Source organism: Mesoplodon mirus (assembly GCF_964341445.2).
Source record: "Mesoplodon mirus genome assembly, chromosome: 11".
Classification (NCBI taxonomy): Eukaryota; Metazoa; Chordata; class Mammalia; order Artiodactyla; family Ziphiidae; genus Mesoplodon; species Mesoplodon mirus.
In genome coordinates, this window is record NC_138987.1 from 102379693 (window position 1) to 102398000 (window position 18308).

At 56.9% G+C, this 18308-nt stretch overlaps 1 protein-coding gene across 13 annotated transcripts in view; it reads right to left on the reverse strand.

The window, feature by feature from the left end:
* The window catches only part of MICAL3 (microtubule associated monooxygenase, calponin and LIM domain containing 3), a 176446-nt gene that overhangs the window by 42130 nt on the left and 116008 nt on the right, over nucleotides 1-18308 (reverse strand). For all 13 annotated transcript variants that reach the window (XM_082636853.1, XM_082636856.1, XM_082636855.1 and 10 more), the window contains 2 exons: nucleotides 17997-18084; nucleotides 677-872 (listed from right to left, as the gene is read on the reverse strand). In XM_082636853.1, the coding sequence (XP_082492979.1) occupies nucleotides 677-872; nucleotides 17997-18084 (284 nt within the window). The remainder of the gene's footprint in view (nucleotides 1-676; nucleotides 873-17996; nucleotides 18085-18308) is intronic.

Sequence of the window (18308 nt, forward strand, 5' to 3'; positions counted from 1 at the left end):
TTCCCCAAGACTGCACAGCGACCCGGTGGCTGAGTCACCCCAGAGCTTCCATGGAACCCACCCACAGGGGCACGGTCGCCTCCCCGTGGAAGCCCCTCCCCCGACACACCTGTAAACACCAGCCCAGGGCACATTTTTTCTGTTCCTTTTCAATGAAAAGCAGGGTTAAGGTCTTGGTAGGCACTCAGTAAGTACTGAATCTCTGAATTAAGGCAAACAAACTGGTCCTTTCTGACTAACGAGACGGGGAGCTGGAGCACCAGGCGGCAGGGAACACGGAGAGCCCTGGACGTGGACCAGAGACCCTGGGCTTTAACCTCAGTCAACCCTCCCTCCTAGTCCTGGTCACCATCGTTTCCTTACCACGAGGGGGTGAGATGCACACCCTATATATTTCACAGGCCCTGCAGGACGACCAGCTGAGGCGTCGGACGCTGCAGTCCGCAGCCGTCGCCTACAAGCACCTACACGTGCCCAGCTCCATCCCAAGCACCTTCTACCCCGGGGCCCTCGCACGACTCTGCAGGACGCCCTGGTGCTGCCGCCCCTCACACAGACGAGGGGACAGGCAGAGAGGTCACACGCCCCGCCCAGTCACGGGTCACGACGCCAACCCAGGCGCCGGGCTCGGGGCCCCGCTCCCCTGCCCGCCGCAGACGCAGCCCCACAGGCTGACCTGCTGGCCGCGTCCTCCTCCGTGCCCGTGTCCAACACACTGCTCAGGTTGTGCTCGGCCTGCGTCTCCTCGGGCACCTCCTCCAGCCCCTCCGCCTGCCGCGCCGACAGGCGGTAGTTCTCCAGCTCAATCCTCTCCGGGGTGCCCCGCAGCCTCTTGGCGACACTGGGCTCCTCCAGGCCGTTCACGCTCGGGCCTGCACGACAAGCAAGAAGCAAAGTTCTGGGATCAGCGACAGGGACGAGGGAAGGAACTTCTCCCCAGAAGGAGGGGCGGCCGTCCCACGAGGCCAGGGAGCTGGACACGGCAGCTGGGAGAGCCCAGAGGCCTCTGGTGTGAGGGGGCAGGAGACAAAAGACCCCACATCTGCCCTACAGCGGCGCGACAGCCTAGGGAGCAGCGCGCACTGGCCGGGGGGCAGGGGCAGGACTGGCCCTCAAGGGAAAGCAGCCTGTTGAGAAGGGAGTCCTCTCTGCTGCCCCCCGACAAGGCCCAGGACCCGCTGCCCCCCATAAAACGGTCCAGGACCCAATGTCCCCACCCGCTCAGTTCAGGACCCGCTGCCGCATCCCATGGTCCGGGACCCAGTCGAGGTTCAGGCACTGCATCTGGCTGGTTTACTGAGGTGTCCAGGTAAGATGTTCTGCAGAGCTTCTCACACTGTGGGTTTGTCTGTCTCACGTTTAGATTCATGGCAAGACTTTTTGTTCCACGGGAACACCTTGTGGATGACTCTGGGCCCCTCCCACTGCACCCACGCAGGACAGTCAGGCCCCCTCGGTCCTGGTGACACCAGCTGGATGGCTTGGTTGAGCTGGTGCCCACCCACGTCTCTGTGGTAAAGAGACCTTTTCCCCTTTGTAATCAATATGTAATCTGTGGGGGGATGCGGCGAGACCCTGGACTACCTGTTCCCAGAATACCCACGTCAGGGGCCTAAAGATCCACTGATGACCCTGCCTGGTCAATTATCGCTCTGGGAGGCCCACGATGGTGGTTTCTAGACTCTATCATTCCTTTGCGAAGAAATCTGAGGACTGGGCTTCCCTGGTGGTGCAGTGGTTAAGAATCCGCCTGCCAATGCAGGGGACATGGGTTCGAGCCCTGGTCCGGGAGGATCCCACGTGCCATGGAGCAACTAAGCCCGTGCGCCACAACTACTAAGCCTGCGCTCTAGAGCCCGCGAGCCACAACTACTGAGCCCTCATGCCACAGCTACTGAAGCCTGTGCGCCTAGAACCCGTGCTCCGCAACAAGAGAAGCCACCGCAATGAGAAGCCCACGCACCGCAACAAAGAGTAGCCCCCACTCGCCGCAACTAGAAAAAGCCAGCGTGCAGCAACAAAGACCCAACACAGCCAAAAATAAATGAAAGAAAGAAAGAAAGAAAGGAAGGAAGGAAGAAAGAAAGAAATCTGAGGCCTGCGATGGGCTCGTGGACTCTGAGGACTCAGGTGTCCGATGTCGCCGTCATGCGCCCCTCACCTCCCCCATCTCCATCGTTACCCTTCCTAATACACATTGTGACCCCACGTTTGGGCAAAAGAGGCCCACCGACCACTCTCCTGTGTCCACTGTGACAGGACGTCACATGTGATGCAGAGTCAGACAGACCCGCTGAGACAACGGACTCCGCCACTGACCAGCTGAAGGACCTTAGGAAAATCACACGACCACTGAGAGCTCGCTTCCTGATCCATGAACAAGGACAATCCCACGTCGCAGGGTTACTACGAGTACACAGTGACTTACACACGCATGTACACACATCTGTGCAGGTGCCATCTCTGTGCCCCGTACACACTGCCTCCCTCTTCTATGAGTTAGGTGATACAGCTGAGGTCCAGGAACATTTTCACCACACACCTGTACAAGTCTGTTGCATCCATCTGCCCTGGATTGCAAACGACAGTCACTGGACACAGAAGGCCGGGAAGAGGCTCTGAGCAGAGCGAGCAGCACAGGGAAGGGGCCCAGGTGGAGGGACGCAGGCACCGGGGCGGGGCAGGGCACAGGGCCTTGCGTCCCGCCAGGGCAGGCACCTGGCTTCAGTGACACTCTCGGCTTTAGGGACCGACACTAGGTTTAGCAGGTGAAGTCACGCCAGCCAGTGTCAGGTGGTCTTAAGGCGAAGCCCAGAAGCCCCCTGATGAAGCGCTGAAGGACGGGGTGGGAACACCGATTTAGTAACTTTTGTGACGTGAGAGGCTGTGCAGAAAACGTCTGGAAGGCTGGCCCTTCTGTCATGCGCACGTTCCAAACCTCCTCGTAAAATCATTAGAAATAACCCTGTGAACGCAGGCAGTCACGGAATAAAGTCTCAGCACATCTGCTGCAGTGACCAGGATCTCCCACCAAACAGCACCCTTCAAATCACTAGAGATTCTTTCTGAAAAGCAAGACCTGGGGCGTGTTCACTTACAAATGCAGGTAAAGGTATAACCGTGGGGTCTGGGCACGAATCCTGTGCCGTGTGCACACATCTACCCGTCCCGGTCTTGGTGCCCCGGGAGCCTCATTTTGGACACCCCCGGACTATCCTTCAACACTGAGCTCAGGGACCCCGAAGTGTGAGCTCTGATGCTGGACGAGGGTGTGTGGAAAATTAGGAAACACGTGGTCTCCAGATGACAGCACGAAAGAGGCAGGGAGCACAGCAGGTGGACACGGTCTCGACAGTCTCCACACCTGCCCCCAGGCCCTCCGAGGGCACAGGCTCTAATCGCGGGGCCAGCCTTTCCAAACACCAGCCTTCCTGGCCTCCTTCCTTCTCCTCATCAAAACCCATCTCGATAAAGACAAGGCCAAGGGTCCCCGACTACAGTACCACTTGATCCTGTCCTTCCCATCATGTATTTTTGACAACTGCCCTTAAACGGAAAGGGAAATAAATGGGTGGCAACTACCCGAGCACAAAGTTTTGGGGAATTCCATGAATCTGGGATAAAAACCAGTATTTCTTTTAGATGGTAGAAGAAAAACAGAGTAAGAGCTGTCACTTCAGGGAAAACAACTCACATCACTTCAGACTGAGCAATTTCAAGGTAGAGAAGGAACACACTCATGGGAAGACCCTTGGGGGAAACGCACAGTGTCTGCCAGGAATTCCACGAGAAACTGGGGAAGCAACGCAGGTGAAAATGCTCTCTACTCCGAGCGCCGCAGGCCGGGCATGGCAAAGAAAGTCCTCACAGGGATGGTTCCAGGCGTGTAGAGGCGTCAGGGCTCGAGCACACACGCAGGACCACGGGAGCATGGAAAAGGGGCGCGTGGCCCACCCAGGGATCCAAGGAGGGCGCTCTGGAGGAACACGGAGGTAGGCGCCAGCTTTAAGGTAGGTAACAGTTTGCAAATGAGATCACCGAGGTTCAGAGACAGTAAGTAAGCTGCCCAAGGTCACACAGCTGGTGAGCGGTGCGGCCAAGACCCGAGTCCCAGGAGCACAGCGTCCGCTCAGAGGCCTGGCGTGCTGCCGCCAAGGCACGTTTCCTTGGAGTCCTGCTCTGCCTTCCCCCACAGGGGCGTCTTCACCACGATGTCCTCCCCACCGTGACCTTCATGACGAAGGACAGAGACTCCATGGAAATGTCCTGGAGCAGAGTGTCTGGCGTCTGGAATGACATCCTGCCCTCCTCCCAGCGTCAATTCTCTGGAGTTTCCACAGGCTGTGTAGAGCAGGGGATCATCCAACCCCAAGCCCAGAGTCTAGGGCTTTAGGGAGGGGAGATGTTAATTTAATACTGGGCTTGGCCACAACCAACAAAAACGAAGCCAGAAACACTCAGATCATTCACACATCAGTCCCCACAGAGAGGAGGCTGTGGGCCGTGAGGCCTAAGACATTCCCACTGGAGACGCTGTAAAAGGCAGGAGGGCTGGAGTCGCTCACTGGTCAGGCCCCAGGCCCCTCTGGTCTCCACCCACTTTCAGCGACCAGGGAAAGCGGGATGTTCCCTCAGGGCCGGGTCCCCATGGAGGCTGTTTCCCAAAGGGAAAGTGGCACTCAGAGGATGCTCGGCAAGTACCCAAAATTCACCAGCTGCCAAAATGTGCTTAGCAGTCCTGGGCCATCACCTTAAAATGTCATGGGGAATTAAAACAAACAAACAAACAATCAACAAAATCAGCATCCTTGATTCTCTGTCCTGAGCAAAGGGCCATTTGCCAGACTAACCAGATGGTGATGATAAATTAAGACACTGAAGTAAGTAATGGTGGAGGCGGCCTTGGCAGTGGTTCTGACACCACGACAGACAGAGGACCCCCACCTGCCGCCCCCAGGTCCTCGCTGTCTCGTCAGCTTCGGAGGAGCCCAGGAGAGCAGAGGCTGCAGAAGGGCAGTTTGGAAAGTCAGAGTGAACCAGCAGGGTCAGGCCAAGACCCCCAGACTCTCCACGTCACATGCTTTTGATGCGGCAACACACAGGGGCTTCCCAGCTGAAACTGGGACGAGGGATTTGGGATCATTCCTAGGCTGACTGTTCCCGAAGTCCAGGCAAGCAGACCTCAGGTCACTGGAGGCCAATTCCAGCTCCACAGACCAAAGGGAAACAGCTCCAGGATCTGGGTGGCACCCTAAATAAGAGAAAGGCTCTGAGCCTGAATGACGGGCCCTGCTCTGGGACAGTCACTGCCTGCGTGAGCTCCATACATCATCCTCAAGGAAATATTTTCCTCACGGGAGAATCCGCTCTCAGATGACAGATGAGCGCTGCCAAAGCCCTTGGCAACACGTGTGAAATCACCCTGGGGGAGAGGTCGCCCTCCTCACGAGGAGCCCCCGACCTCACGGGGCTGCGAGGGGGTCCCTGCTGCAGTTCTGTGGCAACGTATGGCCACCCCGGGGCAGGACTGCTGTCCGGACCAGAGACAGCTGCCTCTGTGGGGTGCTGCCTTCAACAGGGGCCCCGTGACGTGAGTGGCCTGGCGGCCCCGTGGGGAAGCAGCAGCCCACTCCCCCCACTTCACTGCCACTCAAGCTGCCGGCTGAGCTGCTGCTCAGCTGTCCAAGGAGTGGGCGGCCGCTCTGCCCGGGACCCTGTGCCCACTCCCGTCCGGCGGGGCAGTGGGTCTGGTGTCTGCGGGAGGAGGAGGCCCACCTTGGGGGAAAGGCTCACTGGGGCTGCTTCCATGGCCTTCTCAGAAGGGCCCTGGGACAGCTGGTTTGGGCCTCAGCAGACTCTGCTGGGCCGGCCGCACGCCTGAGGCCTCGCACGGCCATTTCTCCCTCTGGAGGACACCGCACACTTCGCCGGCGCTTTGGTTCTGGAGGCCAAAGGAAGGAGTTTCCAAGCACTGCCTCAGTGAGGTGACTCCGGCCCCTGCACGTGGACCCTCCGATAGACTCTTCTGTGGTTTCCTGCTGTCAGGGGGTAGTGTTCACAGCACGTCCCGAGGTCACAGGACAGGAGGGTGTCAGATGCTCGTTTGCTCGGGAAGCAGGTGATGAAGGAACAGGGACGACCCGCTGATCCAGGACTGTGACGTGGGCTGCACGCCCCGCCGCTGGGCGCTGCCGGCGCTATTGCCACCCAGGGTTCTGATGTCCACAGGCCCTAGGAGACCGGCCCTGGACGGCACCCGGGGCCGTGTGGCTGTGCAGCGAGGAACGGGATCGCGAACTGCCCCTCCACACCCAGCGTCTCCTCATCGTCCAGGGGGACCACGTGCTCACGTGGGGCACAGAGAAAAGCAGGTCACGCGGACGCAAGGGGGAGATACTGAATTACCAAGAGTCGGGCAGTGACCGAGAGGCCGAGGAGGGGAAACGCAACAGGGACAACTGAGAACCGTCCCAGGAAACCCACCCGGTGGGAGGAGGGAGGCGGGAGCCTACAGCCCGCAGAGTCCCCTCAGGAAGCTGAGGGGCTCCCCGTCGGCAGGATCCCGGGGGACTTGTGCTGTTCCGTTACTTTTCTAACATTGCGTGACTCTTGCTGCTATCAGTACATCTCCCAAAGGTGTCTGTTTGGCAGGTGAAAATCCTGGCACACGTCACTCTAACTGACCCAGGCAAAGAGGTCTCTTTTAAGGCACGTACCCGAGTCTCCATAAAAAAAACACCTTAACAGGGCTTCGTGTAGCTCCCTTGATAACATATCTTTCATGTGTCGAAATATCGCAGAGATGAAACTCGACTGGACCCTTAACAGTCAGCTGGGTCACCCCACAGAACGGCCACCTCTCTGCTGTCTAAAGCGCTGGGGTCTGCTGTGTTTTCTCTTAAATCCCACAGAGCTGAGCTCTAGCTGCAGTTCTGCTGTTCCCACCTGGCCGCCCACGTGCACACACCTGTGCACACATGGGAGCCATGGGTGCGGTCGGCAGATCAGGAGGGTCCCTACAGCTCCAGGTAAGGGGCCTGTCCACCAGCCCACTCGTGGGGCTAGCCTCTGAAATCTTAATAAGAGGTGGGTAAAGATAAGGGTGGCCCACAGGTCAGCCCAGCCCGGCCCTCTGCCTGCTGCTGCTGGCCCCTCCGTACCCCCAGGGCTCTAGTGCGCCTTCATCACACCATCCACCTCCTGAGTGCACCCCAAACTGGAGGGTCCTGTCCGCCGCCGCACAGGGCTCTCCCAGCCTCCTGTGGTTCAGGTGCCGTCAGTGCGGCAGAGCAAGTGTTCAGTAAAGCGTCTTGAATAAACAATCAAGATGGAAGGTCTCAGCCTGTATCTGAACTACAGCAACACCTCACTATACTTTTAAGGAATTGGTTGGACATAATCTGGTCTCGGTTTCCTCATCTTGACACACAACACTGAGGGCCTCTGCGTGTCTCAAGGAGCTCGATGCTGTTCCAGACCCCAAGAAGAGGCAGGAACACCACCTGTGAAGACAGTAGCCGTTCCCTTAGCACCCGGGACAGAGAAATTCCTATGAAGATGCCAACGTCCTACAAGACTCCACGGAGGAAGGCTCTGAAAAGACGCCATCTCAAACGACCTGATGCTCTAAACGCGTGTCCTCGCTTCACCGTGGAGAGCAGCTGAGCTCCAGGGAGCATCTCTCTCACTGAAGGACCAGACCCGTACGAGCACGCGGAGGGGAGAGGTGGGAAGGGAGAGGAGGACCACGCGTCTGCCCGCCAGGCACCGCCAGAGGATGATCTGTTCCAAGATTCGCATTCAGACTGCACCCCTCCCCTCTGGGGCACTTCAGTCCAGAGTGCGTCCCAAGCTGGCTGCGAGGGGCTTTCGGGGGGCCAGCTGCACAGCCCCAGAGCGGGCTTGGCCTCTGAGCCGTGGAAGGTGGGAAGCGAGGCCCTGCCCATAATCCAACGATCAACAGGGACAAACCCACCTCGCGACGAAAGGCCCTCGACAGGCTCCTTCCAAAGACAGCATCTCCGCAACGGCCTCCCCCCAGACAATGTAGATCTGCTGTGGGAGAGGAGCCAAGCCCCTCCAGCAATGCCCACAAGCACCACCTGAGGCGCACCTCGGCCCCGTCACACCTGCGCTCTCATCTGTCAGCCGGTCCCTGAGACATCCGGGCACGGGGGCCTGCACGGCTGGTGCTGGGAGTTCAGAGCCCTCTCCAGCGGCCAGCCTGGCACCCACGAAGCACTGTCCCTGCACTGACTCCAGGCCCGGGAGGTGGCTCGGAGCCCCTGGGGGCTTGTGGGGAGCCACACCGTCCCTAGGCCCACGTGTAACCCTACCTCTGCCTAAGAGAAGCTATAATCCTGCACAGTCCTCTGACTCTCACGTGGGTGCTGAAATTCAGCTTAATGTCAACCTATCCAGGACTGCTTTTCTTCCGTTGCTACAGTGAAGAGCCCCCAGGGTGTCGTGGAGTTAGCAGGTGACCTCACAGCCCATCCACTCAGGCTGAGGAACAAGCAAGGCCAAATTTAGCCAAGCCCTGCAGAGGTTCAACGCCCACTGTCTCAGGACCAGACACGGCCAGCCCTCCTCACTGTTCCGTTTCCCCAAATCTCTGCTGGCTGGGAACACATCCCAGCAGGCCGTCCTGTCCTAACCCCGCAGGATGCATCGCCCAGTCAGCAGAAATAACCCTAACTCACTCTGACTCTGATTATGCCAGCATTTTCTGGAACCTCCACCAATGATCATAGATGATATTCCTGTAATCCTTTTAAATAAACGAGTTCCCACACGTCTCAGCTTAGTTGCTCTTGACAACAATCTCATGAACTAGAGCAGCAGGGAGCCTTTTTTCCATTTTATGATCTTAATAGATGGGGAAACTGAGGCTCAGGGAGACGAATGTCCGGAGACAGCAAGGATAACAGGCTGCATCTTCTCCTCAAGATCTGTCCTCGTTCCCTTTAGACCCAGCTCTGCTCTCCGAGGCTGTGCTCACCTCAGAAGATGAGCACATTCTGGGGCGCAGGGCGATTCACTGTGGTTCAGGAAAACGGACTCCTGTTCTAAAACTCTTCCTCGGTGTCGGACAGCACACACAGTACCGGCACAGCTGCCGACGTGCACACAGCGTCACATGCTGGGAGGCGTGTGCCCACAACCTGACAGGCGCGGGCAGGCCCTGCCGTCCAGTGTGGTCTGTGTCACTTTCTTTGGCCTCACGCACTCTCTTCCCTGGTCTCCTACAGGGAACAATCAAATGGAGGCTAATTTCACATTTAGGGCCTGTCCTTACTTCTCCTGACTTTAGTCTAGAATGGTGGTGGTCAACCAGGTGATCTTTTCCTCTGGGGTCACCTAGCAATGTCACAACCTGGGAAGGGGGGTGTCCTGAGATCCAGTGGGAAGAGGCCAGGGATACTGCAAACAGCCAACAACGCACAACGAAGACCTATCCGTCCAAACGTCAACAGTGCTGAGCCCGAGAGCCCTGCCTGGAAATCAGAGCAGACTCTCTCCCACCTCTCGCTGACCAGGCCACCCGGCGCAGCAGACGCTGGACCGCGGCCCAGTGGACAAGGTCATCAGGACAGAGCAGTCAGTAATGCTGCCACCGGAGTGAGGCGTCCGGAACCTCGGAGGGCGGCGCGGGGAGGGCCCGCCGGGGAGGGCGTGTGGGGCACACGGTCCGCGTGCTGGGCAGAGGTGCCCCGCCCTCCACTGTCCTCTCACGGAGATGCTGCTCATCCTGCTGGCCCCCGTCCACCCGCCCAGCCCTCCGGCGTGGGGCCTGGGGACAGAGGCCAAGTGCTGGAGGCTGACAGGTATGTCAGAAGGCCCACTCACTAAATCCAGGGAGAAAAGCAGACATGGAAACACGACGGGGAAAAACACTGCTTCCTTCTCCATGTCCCCAACTCTCTTCCTTTTCCATTTTCCAGAAACATCCTCTATGAGCTCGCAGGGCCCGTCATGACACGCCTGCCCGAGGCTGGGCCTGGACATGCTCAGGCCTCCCGAGCTGCTCCTGTGCCCAACCCAAGTTGATCCAACACGGCAGAACCCAAAATGCTCACTGCAATGACATGCACGCTTAGCCCGGATTTAAGCGTCGTTTTACGTGAGTGGAATCTGGAGCGGCCCAAACTCCGACAGGTAAGAATGTCCGTGTTTAACTCCTGTCATGGGTGATTCTGCTCAAAGTGGCAGGACAGAAAGAGGCAGACCCTCATCTCTCCCTCTCCTCTGCCAACCCCACCCAGGGCCAAGCCAGGCAACTGCTGTGAATGGCAGCGGTAAAGCATCAATAGTAAGAGAAGGAAACCGTCAGCTCCACCATCCCCGGGGCCTCTCAGAGAAGTGTGATAAAATGCGAGTGTAGAGGAGAAATAAGCAGCAGGCGTACAAGTCAGAAGGAGCTAGACTGTTGCCCAAGAGCAGCACTGAACGTCATCCCGGAGCACAAGCCCGGCTCCTCCAGACGGGCAGGGAGGGTCCATGTGCAGGGACACCTTAGTAGCACGACTTTAGGCTCGGTGTCGTTTGAACTGATCAGAGTGCTGATACGGAGGAAATGAAAAGCAGTCGATTCAACATCATTATTCTCCTCCGTCTCTTCTGATCTCCCCCTTCACGTACCAGTGATGAAACCCTTTGCTCTGGAACCTACCCTCTTTGCAAAGGCACATTCCCAGCCCTGGGGTCACTGCTAAAAATCTGGGGACACGTATTTCCCGGAAATAACCAAATGCACATTCACAGATGACACGGGCGTTCATGCGTGTTTTTAGAAAGTCATCTTGGTGGAGCCGACACGCAGCTCTCTTCCCGCCACCCCATGCGGACAAGCTGAGGCTGGAGGACACGGGAGTGGAGGGGGCGGCACTGTGTGCGTCCTGTACCGACTCCACCCGGCTCTGCCTGGGTCAGTCACGGGGCCGAGCGATCCAGTCTGCAAAATGCTACCTTCCTCACAGCCTACGGTGTGATGAGATGAGGGATGCGTATACAGAAGGCGTCTGGACAGTGCCTGGCACACAGTAAGTGCTACACACTAGCTGTACCCCATTATGCGTCTTCCTGAATTGTTCTCTATGAGTTCGTGTGACATCAGCCCCAACGGCAGATTCACCAGTATAAACACTTGGGGGAGACTGACAGCCGTGAGCACACTTCAAGTTTCACTCCCTATTTTTATCTGAGGGAGACTCCAGCAGAGGCGGGGGCTCTCCCGGTTGTAAACACGACGGCCCCTTGGTGTGGTATTTGCAGCCGCCCGGAGCACGGCTGTCGGCTCTCAGCAGCCCCCAAGGGCAGCAAGACTCTGGCCCTTCCCGCAGGCAGCTGGCCAAGCCCCGTCGCCCCAGGGCCCAGAGCCTCCACTGGGGCTGCCTTCCCCACACCCGGATCCCTGTGTTCCTGGGCCTCCAGCAATGCTGATGCCCCACTGAAGGCAGGCAGGGAGCTGGTTTAGAGTAATTCACAGGAGACAGAACCGAGGGCAGAGGCTTCTCTTCTAGAGGAAGAACGTACTAACCCAGGTAAGTCTGCTGGTGGCAAATGGTGGGAGGGAAATTTTACAGCTGATCTCTCCAGCCCCGTCTTTCTAGATACTGACTCAGTTCTAGCAAACAGGGGAACAAGAATAAACAGGCTATTATAACCGTATTGTGACAACATCAGCTGTTCTCCTTCAGCACCAGGTTGAGCTCAGGCGCCTGACAGACTCTTCGCCCTCAGGTCCCTAATCCCACTTTTTTTTAGGTCTCATCTCTGAGCAGCCGCAAAGTGCCAGGAGGATCACACCCTCAGGAACTCACCTCCACTGATGCCCGGCTTCATTACCCTGGAAGGACACGAGAACTGAATGAAAACGTGTTTATTTAGGCCTCCGCACTGAAACAGCCCCGATTTCGTTGTGTGTTTGAGGCCCAGGTCCTTCCAGAGCCCCAACCCCCGTCTGGCAGCACAGGTCTGCAGGGGCCCCCAGTAGGGCCAAGCTTTCTTGGGGAGTCAGCTGTGATGGAGGCCCAGTCACACTGGGACCCGGGGCGCAGGAACCGCAGAGAAGCAAGCAGGTGCCTGAATTGCAGGGCCCGAGCTCTTCCGGTAACCGGGGCCCCTTAACACAAAATAACCACTAAAGACCTACAATTCCAGGCAAGGACACTATGAAACAACAGTGACACAGTGGAAATAACCCTGACATTTTACAGAAGTACAGAATAGGAACTCATACTAGGGACAGTTTCATACAATTAATGCACAGTCACGGCGAGCTGGTGAGTACAGAAATAGAGGTAAAGAACACATAAGAGGCAACAGAAATTCTGACTCCATTTTAAGGATTTTTCTAGCAATCACTAGCATGGCCCCAGGAGCCTGTTCTTAGTAGGCAGAGCTAGGGCCCCGGACCCCCTTCTGCCGGAAGGTGTCCCCAAACTGCCCTTTGTGCCAACGCCCCTCTGTGAGTGATGGGGGCAGTCTGACCTCACCGGTGGACACCATCAAGGGCGAGGTCAGGTCTGCTTGGCTTGGGTGTAAGGGCCACTCAACCTCTCACCCACTGTCCTTCTTGGAGCAAAGCCTCGCTGCCCCCAGAGCAACTGCGGAGCGAGAGGCGTTACCCCAGCACGCACGCCTTCTCCCCGCAGGCCCTTACGATGGATCTACTTGCTGGCACTTGCTGGATGCTTGGCTGGATCTGAGGTGCCAGGTAAGGCCTGGTTTCGGAGTCTTGGTGAGGTTGTAGAGCTCTGTGAAAGGGCCTGGCGTGCGGGGAGGAGTCTTCCTGAAGCTGTCTGCTGGCTATTACACCACAGCAAGGCCCGAGCAGGGGCTTGTCTTCAGTGGGTCCCTCAGGGGACAGGACGGGAACAGAGGGCAGCCCATTCTCACTGCTTCCTGCGCCCCCGTCGCATGCAGGAGCCCTCCTGGGCAGTGTCCCAGTGAGGGAAGGGCCAGGGAACCGATGAGAAAAAAAGAGAACGGGCTTCAAGTTTCAGAAAGAAACTCGACCCAAAGGGAGCTCTCCAGGGTCTTCAGCCCGAATCTCTTTTCTCCCAGCCTTCTGCAGGGTCCAGGACAGACCCGACTGACTGATTTCAGAGAAGGGGGAGGGCAGCGAGCAGGCCGGGAGAGGCGGGAGCTCTCCCTGCCGGGACCAACTCCCAACCCAGTGATGGTGCTGTGGCCGCGCAGGGACCCAAGGGGGCCGCCGGGTGGAGGGGAGGCCAGGAGGCCGCTTCACACCAGGCCTCCATCACCTAAGCACGGTGGGCGCAGACTGGCGCTGAGCGCCCCCCTCCGATGTGCCCTCTCCTGGCCCCATTCAGCACCCAAATGGCTGTGCCCCTGTAGTCGGCGGGCCGGCCGGCACCAGAGGCCCCGCTGCCAAGGTCACAGTGTGTGTGAGAAGGGGGCTCAACCCTCCAGGCTTAAGCAGCCAAGCAGAACTGGACCCCCTGCCTCTGTGTCCAGGTCACAGAAACACACAGAGCTGGGAGGACAGAGCAAGGACTGTCCCTGATGCCAGGCAAGAGCCTCAAGGCAGTGAAGAGGTGCCCAAGTGCTCCGGTCCCCACGGTACCAGCTAGTCGGAAAGAGGAGGGCACAGCCTGGGTTCAGGCGGAGGCAGGCTCTATGGAGAGCTTTTTCCTTCACCTGCTCCCGCCTCAGGGCCCTCTTGCAGGATGACGGAATGGGGGACACAGGTGGCATCTTCCTCCACGCAAGGAAGCAAAATGCCTTCCACCATGCCCCCCTCAAACAGGGGCCCTTCCACTAATGGGAACCTGTATTTTAGGTATAAACAGCTTGTTTCCCCATTTTAATACACCTACGTTCTCTCCCGAGCCCAGCCCACGAGTGAGAATCCTGAGGCACCGTGGTTTCACGCCCACTCCTGAGACCTGCCTGAGCGACCCCTCCCCACCCTCCAATCAGGAAAAAGGGGAGGAAAAGAAATACTCAGAAACCTGAAGATTGTTTGGAATTTATTCTCTTAAATAAGAATGGTGACACTTGTTAAAAAAAATTAAAAGCACAACACCTTAGTTTCACAGTAACGGAAAAACAAAGTTACACAAGTAAATAAAAACAACTCACAAAGAAACACACCAAAACGCACAACAGCACAGGTTAGAGACGAAGGCAAAGGCGAGGCTTCACAGCAGGAAGGCTGGAGACGGACAGGCGCACCAGGCGCACCGTCCCTGGCACAGCTCTGGCCTCTGTACCGCGCCTGGGGACCCGCCTGCTGCCTGCCCCCGCCCTCCACCCCAAGCTTAACGGATCAGGAACAGTGGGTGCAGAACCCCTTAACTCACTGGCCAGGCCTTGAAGGCCATGCTGAGGCCCCTTTCAGGAGAGACGAAGGATTCCACTGCCCTACAGACACACTGGACACCAAGAGACAGGAGGGAGCGGTGCTAACAGACCCGCGCCTGGAAGCGACGCAGTCCCCCGGGGTTCCTGAGCGAGATCCCTGCTCCCCTGCTTTGTCTGAGTCACCTTTCGGGGGTGGGGAGTGTGCACTGCTCGTGTCTGGGGACACTCGCCCCCGTGGTCCCCCCTCCCCCGGGCGCCTGGCTGCTCTGCTCTCCCCGGAGCCTGACGGGAACACTAGGCCAGGTCCGTGGCGTGGTCCCCAGTGTACGCCAGAGCCGAGGGATGAGAAGCTTGGGGAGGCTTCACTAGTCTTGTTAGCACCACGTAGGGCACAACATATAAACGCGTGCTTGTGGATTATGAAACCGAGCCAGCGCACACACAGGTGGGTATGTGCATGTGTGCACACATCACCGTCTACTTGGACTCGTGGGGTGGGGTTGGAGAGTGAAGCTGGATTCGGAAGTCTCTTTGCTTTTCTAATAGGTTTTCCAGAAATGCCTATAAGGGAAGAGGGCTTGGGAAGCAGCGGGAAGATCTCGTAACTTCCTCCTGACGGCAGGAACCCAGGATTGTACCGCGTGTGGCTATTCTAGCTGGTGTGGGAAATGCCTGCATTTCCTAATGGCTCATTCAGCATCCAAACTATGGAACCCAAGGGTGACCGTGCAAGCGTGTCTGGGGACGCGGCATGCACCAGCCACAGCGAGGCAGCCTTTTATGTTAAGATCATCTTTCCATAAGATGACAGACAATGAAGCCTTTCTCCCATCCCATGTCTGTCACCGGGACTGGAAGCAAAGCTCTTCGGTTCCCTATGATACCCCATGCCTGGTTACCCACGATGTGAGGTGTAAAGGGAATTCCTCTGGATGAAAAAAGGATCTAAAAACCTTCAACTGAGGGTCTTGTATTCAAGGGCAAAACATCCCACTGGGGGTTTTCTTTCTCTGCCTGTTGTTATCCAAATGTTTCCTCAAATCAGGGCAGGTACTATGAGGCCAGGGTAAGAAAATCTGTGCCAGGTCCACTGACCTGCAGCACTAAGTATAAGAAGCTTGGAAACAAAGCACTTACTAATTTTGAGAACAGCAAAGAGGGTTTCTACATTAAAAGCACATTACAAACAAAGATGCTAAATCAGGCAGCAGCCGCAGGCCAGGGGGCCAGAGACAGATGACGCCGGACCAGGTTCTAACTCGCGGGTTGTGTTTGTTTTTTTGGCAACAGCAGTCGTTTTGGTGTAAGAGGAGAAGAACATAAGGGAAAAGAGGGAAATGCCACAAACTAAAGGGGGGCACAGAGCAGTGCCAACCACAGCCACGGCTCCTCCAGACAACCTCCCGGGGGACGTGGATCTGGGGCGTGAACCACGCTCCACGTACTACTCGCTCTGCTCAGAGTGCAGCCCAGGGGACATGCCTGGAACCAGCCTGACCACTGCCGTCCACAACACACTTCCTGAAGCCCCGGAACACCTGAGTTTTTCTGAAGCTTTTCGAAAGGAAGTTCTGGTTAACCAATCAAAGCTTTAGTTTGGGATTTAAAGAAGGAAATCCTTATTAAAGGAGAAAAAGAAATCAATTTCCTGCCAACTATAACATACACCCATGATCCTGCTCCTCTTCTACAAAGGGAAAAGTGCTGGTGCTCCGGGGCATGTCCACACTCGGAGCCGCGCTCTCGGAAAGCTCGGGCCTCCAGAGGCAGGTACTCACTGGACCCCAGTGGCCCCGGGTGCTGGCCTTGCCACTGCCCACAGGGCACCTCCAACTGGGCTTCACATCTTGAACCCCTCATGCTGTGACAAGCGCATCACCTTCAGAATCAAGAAGGTCCTCAGGACTTTGATTCTGTCACCACAACCCCAGCTCTCATCTTCTCTCCCTGCTTCACAGAATGGTCCTCTTCTCTATGGAACCCTTAATTCTCCACAACTGCTAAAAACCTGAAGCCCACTATGCTTTCAAAGCAGGCAGTCAGACGGCAAACTGAACTGGACAGAGTGCACAACCTTGGCTGAGGAATGGCCTGACCTCCACTGGCTTCACTCTTCTTCAGATGCCCACAAAGAGAGCCAAACGTTTTAGTTGTTTGCTGAGCACCCAGGTGGTTCTCACCTGCTCAAAGGCACACGCCCTGTCTCTACCAGTTCCCCTGTTGCAAGGGCCATCAGCACTTCTTGAAAAAGACAGATTGTAAAGGGGCTCAAGGGGTACCAAGTCATTCGTAGCTTAAACATGGCTATAAAATATTGGTCCGATCTGCAGGGCAGGTAAAAGCTTGCCTAGATTTTATCAGGGCACACAGAGTAGCAGAAGCTGAGTTCACCTAAGCTCCAGTCACTGCACCCGGGGGGAACTGCCCAGTGTCTGTGACACCCTCCTGCCCCAGAGCAACACCACGGGGCCTGCGTTAGTTCCGGAGCACGGGCGAAGGAGCAGCTCTGCTAACCTCCCATTTGAAGGCTCAGTGGATAATCTTTCTCTTCTCCCATTTTGGAAATTCCACTACCAACTCCCTCTCCATAGTTTCTGGCCTTAGCTGATAATCTTTAGTTTTCAATATGGTGATTTCTGTGAGTGTGTAAACAGCTGCTTGAGACCTATTTGCTCTGAAGGGAAGAAACTTGTGACAGGTGAAAACAGGGCCCTGACGACTTCCTCTCCGACTGGCTACAGTGACCGTGGGCTATGACCTGTCGGGGCTGTGCAGGGCATCAGGACCACCCACGTCTGTGGAACTGTGGACACACGTCACAGGCTGGTTTGGCAGGGAGTAGGGAGAGGTGATTTTAAGGAAAAAAACCACAATTCTTCACAAGAAGTCTGGTGCCCACGAGCCCTTCCTTCTCCTGACCTTTGAGACCAGAATAAATGTGTTTTTAGATGTGGGGTGGTGGCACTCACCTCCTGACACAGGAAGAGGTTAGTGAAAGTGGGACCAATTAGGGCCTGATCAAATGCCCCAAAATGACCAGGACAGGGCATGTCCTTCAGTGGTTACAGGTGAGGTGGGAGAGCAGTGGCAGCTCACCTAGACACCTGAGCAGGGAAGAGGACGGAGGATGACCAGTTCAGGCGGACACACATTCAGACCTTGGGGCCTTTTCACAATTCCACGCTCTATCCAAGGAACCCACAGCGAGGGACTACAAGAAGGCCCCGCTGCCCTGGGTCATCACTTGGGTCAGTGCTAAAAGCAGCCTGTTTTGAACTTCTGTTCCCTAAACAGGGCCTGGGCCAACCCCCCAAGGTATCTGATGGATGTGGGCAGGTCCCAGGACTCCAGCAATAAAAATCTGAGATTCTGAAGAGACAGTACCGAAGCCTGGGTGATGCCGCTCACCGGACGGCGCCCCTACTGGCTCACGGTCGGCCAGTGAAACTCCCCTCTGATTTGTACCAGCACCTCCGACAGGCCATAGAGAAAGGGGACTCCGAATGCAAGCAGCTGGCACATGAAAAAGGAGTCCAGAGGGTTTTGGGCCACCTGATGCCCAATTGAAGAAATGTTGCTTTGGAGGTGCTGGCTCATCCCCTTGGCCTTGTCACAGAGGCCGAGAGAGTGACGCACCACCCAGCCAAACAAGGAAGTGAGGCTACCTGGAGTTCTCTCGGCAGGGATGGCACTGGTGCTGGGCTGTCCGTTGGTGTCTGCAGCGGGGCCGTCCTGCAGGGGTCCCCTGGCCTCCTAGGAAAGTCCACAAGAAGAGGAAGAGTGACTGAGTGAAGCACCCACATCTCAGGAGACAAGGACACCTGGCTGCCGGTCTGCTGCCCTCACCAGGAAACCCAAAGCTGCGCCAGGGCACACTTCACGCGGGAGTCGCAGGCACCTCACGTCCCTTCCCCCACAGTCTCTCTGCAGTCCGCAGAGGCCCTCCTGGAAGCATCAGTCAACTGCACGCCCACAGG